At 34.3% G+C, this 7,500-nt stretch overlaps 3 protein-coding genes across 6 annotated transcripts in view; 1 reads left to right on the top strand and 2 right to left on the bottom strand.

Annotated features, from left to right (window-relative positions):
- The window catches only part of LOC125025419 (probable phospholipid-transporting ATPase IM), a 232,614-nt gene extending 231,599 nt beyond the window's left edge, over window positions 1-1,015 (bottom strand). Inside the window, exon 1 of the mRNA XM_047613764.1 lies at window positions 910-1,015. The gene's annotated coding sequence lies outside the window, so the exon portion shown is untranslated. The remainder of the gene's footprint in view (window positions 1-909) is intronic.
- A 752-nt stretch (window positions 1,016-1,767) lies between these two features.
- Window positions 1,768-4,251, top strand: LOC125027214 (PCNA-associated factor-like). 2 transcript variants are annotated; one of them, XM_047616161.1, is made up of 3 exons: window positions 1,768-1,924; window positions 3,022-3,167; window positions 3,738-4,251. In XM_047616161.1, the coding sequence occupies exons 2-3, from the start codon at window positions 3,034-3,036 to the stop codon at window positions 3,949-3,951; spliced, it is 348 nt and encodes a 115-aa protein (XP_047472117.1). In that variant the 5' UTR covers window positions 1,768-1,924; window positions 3,022-3,033; the 3' UTR covers window positions 3,952-4,251. The 2 variants fall into 2 exon arrangements, with proteins under 2 accessions (XP_047472117.1, XP_047472125.1); XM_047616169.1 differs by lacking the exon at window positions 1,768-1,924 and adding an exon at window positions 1,999-2,127.
- Window positions 4,252-5,612: 1,361 nt separating this feature from the next.
- LOC125028735 (protein fantom-like) overlaps window positions 5,613-7,500 on the bottom strand; it is a 21,376-nt gene continuing 19,488 nt past the window's right edge. For all 3 annotated transcript variants that reach the window (XM_047618234.1, XM_047618228.1, XM_047618220.1), the window contains exons 21-22: window positions 7,092-7,233; window positions 5,613-6,787 (exon numbers count right to left, since the gene is read on the bottom strand). In XM_047618234.1, coding sequence (XP_047474190.1) covers window positions 6,622-6,787; window positions 7,092-7,233 — 308 coding nt within the window. In that variant the 3' untranslated portion in view covers window positions 5,613-6,621. The remainder of the gene's footprint in view (window positions 6,788-7,091; window positions 7,234-7,500) is intronic.

The raw sequence follows: 7,500 nt of genomic DNA, 5'->3' as shown, positions 1-7,500 counted from the left end.
TATTAAAACCTAAAGAAAAATAATTGTGTTGTATGATTTGGTGAGGATGGGATCCATAAGGGTAAGTGTGTACTTCTAGGCTGATAAAAAAAAAACAAAAAAAAACACATGTTTGACTTTCTTGACAATGAAGAAACATTGATTAAAACTAGTTTCTCAATATCAAAGAATTCTCATTGTTTTTTTAACACAAAATTACATTGTGTTCCTAGGCCTCATCTCATCAAAATCCCCCAATAACTTCATGAACTCTCCTTAAAGTGCACCAAAACTTTTTTTTAATGAAAAAAAAACCTCAATCTCAATTACAAACAACTGGTACTGAAAAGATTTATATATTCCTCCTGCAAATTAATATGCTAATACTTCAACCTATCTGAGTAACAAACAACGCCTGTTACATCAAAAAAATGTGATTTCTTGATAAAGGTTAGAAGCGGGCAACCCTTACTAGACTGCTGGCCATTAACTAAATTATCTATATCCTGTTCCTCAAGTCCACAGACATCGGACCGATCTTTTAAAACACTGTTACATCAATTCTCCACAGAAAATACAAAATAATGGAAGAAAGCTGGAAATTCAAGCTGCTGAATAACAGAAATTAAATTACGTGCCGCATACCTTGTATCTCCGTAGCTATTAACACTAAAACAAGTCAACGCTAACCAAATAACATATTTAATCACATAATACACATACCTCCCTGTAGAATACTCGACAAACAAGTCCAAACAAACGGAAAATAAGTTCTCATTTCTTTCATATTACAACCCATGCATCTTTCGTGTTCACCTGTGATTAAAAATCTCGAGATGCTGGAAGTTCCAACACATTTCCTTATTAAAACTCAACCATAATCCCAAATCAAAGAGAAAAACAACAGAAAACAGGCATTCCAACACTCACCTGACAAGAACCGCACACGTCAAAATAAAAGTAAATCGCCAAAAGGTGCTTAATTCAAACATGTAATAAGAGAAGACCTTAATAGGGAACCTTTCGGCTCTTACCTTCAAAACAAACTGACTGCATTCTAGCGGGAACAAACTTCTTGTGTTTTTTTTTTTCTAAAATAAACTATATTCTAAAACAAACTTCTTCCATAACAAGCCATATTCTACGACAAACTTCTTTTATAATGAACTATATTCTATGTAAAACTTCCTCTCTGTCGGTTTATGTATATGGAACAAGTTTTACTTTCGCTATGACGCATTTGGGATGGTGTTTTGTTTGTTCTTTTTTATTCCTTAGGTGGATAGGGAGATATGTGTTGACATATCTACATATATACTCATCTATATACATTACCAAGAGAGGTGTTCATTTGGCCCTTTTGCAACTTGTTAAGATAAACTGGCAGGAAGACTTTCCAGAGAACAGGCACATTGTATTACTTTGTATTTTGCTTCCTCTCATATGTTTCCTTACGATGACATTCTTGACTTTTGTTTTAACCATTTCTTCCTAGATCAGATATACGAAGTACACTTATATTACTCTCATATAATCGTACAATACAAATCTATTAAAACAGTCACTAGACTAGACACATCCAATGACTTTCCATCAAACATTAAATCATATAAATTTATTTCAAGATTCGGACTCATGCTAGAGCAAAACCACACATCTACAAAAAAGATCCAGAATAAAAAAAAAAAAAAAGAATACGTACACACAAACAAAATAAAAAGAAAAAAGTAATAAAGAAACAAGAACGTAGCAGAGAGCGCTACATCGAGCGTCGCGAGAGCTAGCGATTCCCGCTCCGTCGCCCCTTTCGAGCGCCGCGATTCCCGCCCGAAAGCGAACAGGGATTTCGACGTCTGGCCAAAATCCACCCCCAGAATCGCACGAAACGAAGGGTTGTTGTTTTTTTTTTTCCTGCGCGGGATTTGGGGAGCCGCTGAGAAAAGAGGTGAGTCGTGATTTTGTGTGAGGAGGAAAGCGGGTTGGAAGCGGTTTTGCGGAAGATTCACTCGGCGGGAAAATAAAGACCTACAGAGGCTGGGGGAAGACAAAGTCATTTTTGTCACTTTTTCTTCTTCACGTGTTTCTCTTGGGGAGCGATTGTACAGGCGAAGGGAACCAGGACTGGCATCAGAAGCACAGCCGGAAAATGTAAATGACATTATACGAATACAAGAAAAAACAATTCAATCACATTTCTCATAACAAATTCGTTAAATATTTTTCTGCTTCCTAATAACAGGTAACGTTACTGGCAATCCTTTAAACGCTCATAGAGGATACTTATTTTTTCTATTTCTCCCAAAATCCTCATAAGTTCTATAATCAGTAATCAAAGGTTCAGAATGAGATGTATTTTGCAAACTACAATAACAAAGAAGACGTTTATCGAAATGTTAGTTAATTATTATGGTTAAGTTTTACCCACCCATAAAGTTGATAAATTCAAGAAACTTATCTTCTGTGTACTTGTCACACACACACCAAAAAAAAGTTATTTGACATGCAAGTGCCAGAGAGCCTAAAATGAAAAAGTTTAAATACCAAATGTTATGTTTGTTTTTTTGTTGTTGTTGTTTTTTTCCCTCACAAGAATTAGTTAAATCAGTTCAGGTTAAGTTCACCCAGAACACATAGCTAAGGAATTAAGAAGCTAATTAGATCATATATAACGTTTTTGTTGCCATCGCCATGCTAATACAAAATGTTGTGACTAATAAAATCTCATTCTATAGTAACCTTCAGTTCTGCCAATTTATTTTCTCTCATTTTGGGTCCTTTAGTGGGCAGTACTCTTTGGCTTTGCTTATATCTATACAGGGTCTTGTTCACCATAAAAGCAAATTTTAAATTTTCTGAACATGTAAAGGTGGTAGTTGCTCACCCAAGGAAAAGAAATCTTAAGTTTATAATAGTAGAAATATAATTAATTTTGAAAATGTAAATTAATGATCATTATTTTGCATCAATATCATCATTGATATTGATGCAAAAATAAGAAAAAAAAGGGGGGTGGACAAAAAATAAATTCTCTCTCTCCTCCAGAAACGGACCAAAATGGTGAGGACTCGAGCTGATGCTGGACCAACCAAGGTGTCTGCGGCCAAAGCACCAAGAAAGGTGTTTAGTGGCCCCAGTGGAGGTGCAGGAAGCTCCTTCTCATCACCTGGAAGAGTGACCGGCAAAGAGAAGTAAGAAGAATTTTTATTCTTGTGTTTTGTTGTTTTGTTAAATTTTCAGTCCATGGACACCCATACACTGTTCTTTGTGGTTCTGTTTTTAGATGGCTCTGGAAGTGCTTAGTCAGCAGTGACTCCTCCGTTAGTTAGCCTACTTGAGCTTTCCTATTTACCTCATAAATAGTAGTTTTTATTTTCATTACTTTCATTATTGTTAATAATAATTATAATAATAATGGTGATGATAGTGATGGAAACAACACTATTATTACTATTTATATTAATAATGATAATGGTAATAGAAATGAAAAACAAATATTCAAGGAATGGGGTAAAACAAATGAGATTATGTTGGCATAATTACTGAATCTTTGGTAACTAAACACTTCTGAAGCCATGTATCTGTCAGCAAAATAAACAAAACAAAATGACAGTGAACAGTGCATGCTCCTGCTGCCACTCCAAAAATAAATCATGTCTACAGTAGCTAATAGTATACAATACCACACACTTTTGGGTAATAACTAAAATTCCAAAGTTTCAATAACTACAATTATCTTTCTGGTTGTCACCTGACTGCAGATACGCTGGAGGTAACAGTTACAACCCGCAGCCCACACCAGAATGGCAGAAGGGAATTGGGAGCTTCTTCAAATGTGCTCCCAAACCCCAGGAAGGAGAAGGCAGCAGTAGCAGTTCCTCAGAAAGTAAGGAAACCAAGCCAGAAGCTGAGGCAGGGGAAGGTTCATCAAATTTCAGTAAGAATGGAATGATATCAGATGATGATGCTGAGTAAGTTCAAAAAGAAGTCTCTATGATATTTTAAAATAGCTTCTGTGCTGTGTGTAATAAAAACTTGAACATTTGTCTGGAACAGACATTGATACACAAATGTTTTTTGTTTTTAAGGAAGACACATTGAGACTGATAATTGTCCTTAGAAAAGACTGTTGGTCTATATATTAGTAACATGAGCACAATCTCAGTTGCTCATAAAAATATAGAATCAGTGTCATTTTGTAAAACAAGTTACTTTTATAAGAATCATGTATTTAGTTTTTAGGTTGAAGTTTTATAATTAAAAGTTTATACTTTTCATTGTCTTTTAGTAACCATTGATACATAAAATGGTTGAAGTTGTTGCATTTTGACCAATCTTCTTACCCGTATTTTTAGGAAGTGCTTATTCTAGAATTTTAGTTGCATATACCTAGACTGGCAGCCTTTTTAAAGCAAAAAGTATATATTGTGCTATAAAAAACAAATTTACTAAAGCTGTATGATGTTTAATTTCATGAGACCACTTTCTGGTGGCTAGGACAACACTTCAGGAGCCAAGCTGTGAGCTGGACAATAGCCAAAAGCCCAGGCATAGTGTAGCATATGTTAATGGGTTAAAGCAATCATTTACAACATGCTCCCAGTATGTGATGCAGATTGCAGAGTCAAAAACCTGCTAATCGAAGACATGTCATTTCATACTAATGGACATCAGTTGTGAATATTTTTTACAGAGATAGTAAAACAAATATGTATATTCACAATCATTCTTAAACATTGCTGACTATGTAAGGAAAAACAGTTTCTTAAACCACTTGCTGCCAGGGAAAATTAATAAAAAATGGGGAAAATGCTGTGCACATTTTTAATTTTGTGAAATGTCTCTGCACATAGATGGCTCTGCTAGTGCTTAGCCACAAAGAATTCAATTAGTAGACCTTGTGACCTTACTTAATTTGGTGTATAGAACATATTTTTTACTAATGCTATGAATATCGATGGTGTTATTTTTATTATAGAAATTGTAATTACTATGTTATAAACATAAGTAACAGCAAAATAAGGTAACGTAAAATATTTTTGTAAACCAAAGAAAAGGGTAAATGGGCAAGACAGGCAGTACTCGTAATTGGGCCTAGTGGTGACATAGTACAAATGTAGCCTTCTAAGTGTAAAAACAATTAAACAAGTAAACTCACAGTGGGAATGGCATGTATGTACATGCCATGCCCACTGGCAGTGGGTTTACACTAATTTCAGCCTTCAAAATTGGCTAGTGGCCTGTAATGTGGGTTGCTGGCACTCATTGGCAGTTTCCCCCATTTGCACCCAGCTGATTCAGGCACAACATTAGGCACCTAATAACAAGTAGCTGTATTTATAAACTCAAGTTTTAAAAAGAGGGTTTCCCTTCACTTCAAGTGCCCATATCTAATAGTAACACAAAACGATGTTGCTACTAATGAGCCAGTGGTTGAGGGTATGTCCTGATATGGTCCCTTTTCTGACTGTCCACCACAACCTGTGCTGGATTTCATACCATTCACAACCAAGAGATTAAAAGGTAGATACATTTTTGGGTGTTTTGCTTGCTTATCTTTCGCTTGTTTTTAAGGGTTTTATAATGATTTGTATGTATTTTCTACTATGTGAATGGTGGGTACTAAAAAAACATAATGATGTTTCTCTTTTTTAATAAAAGTATATACAGTGTTATTTAACAATATCACAGTGCTATATGAAACTCAGAAAATGCAAAATTTGATTTAAGCCACAAACTGTTTTCTGGTTCTCTGAAGTAAAAGGTCTTGTCAGTTAATTATCTCTTTTTCCATTTTCTCAGAAAAGATGAAATTAACTTTCTCATATGCTTCCTAGCCAGGGACCAACCAGAGATAAGTGTATTAGATAGTGTTGCAGTGTGTTCTACAGGTGTGTATGTTTCACTGGAAAAATGTCATGTTACCAGTTTTCCTACATCATAAAGTTAGAGATTTGGTGCAGAAACAAGTGCAGTTGCTTTACCCCTCCCTGAGAAAAACTGCATTGTGATACAGGAAGTTAGGAAAAACTAGAGCTACCGGAGTTTATAAAAATGTAAAAACGATAAAGACGACAAAACACATCCATATAAATTTACTTTTTGGAAGAAAAAAATATGGCATAAAGATATTTGTCTAAATGCAAAAGCTCATATTCATAGACTGATGTTCACACTGACCTTGATGAGGGACAACAGTGATTGTGTTTTAAAAATACTAATGTTTAAGCATTTTGACAATATCCTCTTTCACTGCCAGGGGGTTATTAGCTGCATGAGTTGAAATAAAGAACAATCAGAGATGAGTGTTTAATTCATCAATGAAAAGGCTAAGTGAAAGAAGATCTGGAACACATCTGTGAACTTTCATTTTATAGGAAGCACTTATCATTACCATTTTAATTTGTCACTCACCTGTGACAAATAAATGATAAAAATAAATTAAACAATAGCTTTTGCAATTACATATAAACGTCTTTGTTAAATGATGAAAATTAAGTATGTTCACAATGTTACTCTATACATTTCATTATAGAGCCATCTTCAGTGACATCAACTGACAGATCAGTTTGGAGGTAAAAGTAGGCCTAATTAACATCTTTCATCTACTTTTGACATTCTGTTTCAGAGACATAGGGTACCTATTTAAATTAAGCTATTTTTTCTTAAATGCCGAAGGACATCAACTACCACTAAAGTGATACACAGTGTACCCAGCTGACTACCATCTTCAACACTTTTCACTGTTAAAGGAGTTTCACAAAGGTCTTGTCCTCTTTTCAGCAAATCATGGAGATTCACATATGCATATCTGAAATATATCCGAGAAAAAATAAGGAAATCATTCACTCCACAGAAATAGGAAAAGAAGTGACTTTAATATGATGGTAGGGAAATCTACATTACTATGCTTTTATCTGAAAAAAAAAAATGATTCTTGTACTTTTTAAGCACAAAAAATGCAAGTAATAACTATTTAGAAAAACATATCTTAACTCTAATTTTGTCTGAACAGACTTTGGTGAAGACACCCAAATTATATGAAGTCTAGCTTAAGTAATGTGATATTCTTTAATATCTATAAAAAAAAAAAAAAAAAAACTTATGCTGCTCACCCCAAATCCTGGCAGTCATGAGTATCCTGAAGATGTTCAGGTGGTTCTGAAGTTACAGTAAATTTGATGATACCTCTGTTCTTCATTAAGTCAATCAGAGATTTCAGACGTGATGGATACCTTTTCTCATCTAGGCTAAATTCTGAGAAAAACAAAATGATGCAGAATTACTTTTCTTTGTATGGGAAAAGAAATAAAATCACAATTACTATCTTAGTATTCTAAGAAAATAACATTCATTTACATTATATGTATGGTATATACCAGTGCCAATAATAGATTCTAAGGCATGCAATATGAACTATAAAAAGAATAATCACAAACTTTGGGAGCAAAGTCATGACTGAACCCCCCAATTTTTTCTTTAATGTTTAAAAGATTCTTGTAATACTCAATCACACTGTCCAAC

This window comes from Penaeus chinensis, chromosome 1 (assembly GCF_019202785.1).
Source record: "Penaeus chinensis breed Huanghai No. 1 chromosome 1, ASM1920278v2, whole genome shotgun sequence".
Taxonomy (NCBI): Eukaryota; Metazoa; Arthropoda; class Malacostraca; order Decapoda; family Penaeidae; genus Penaeus; species Penaeus chinensis.
The sequence above is the reverse complement of the archived record's forward strand: the minus strand, read 5'-3'. Positions and strand labels throughout refer to the sequence as shown.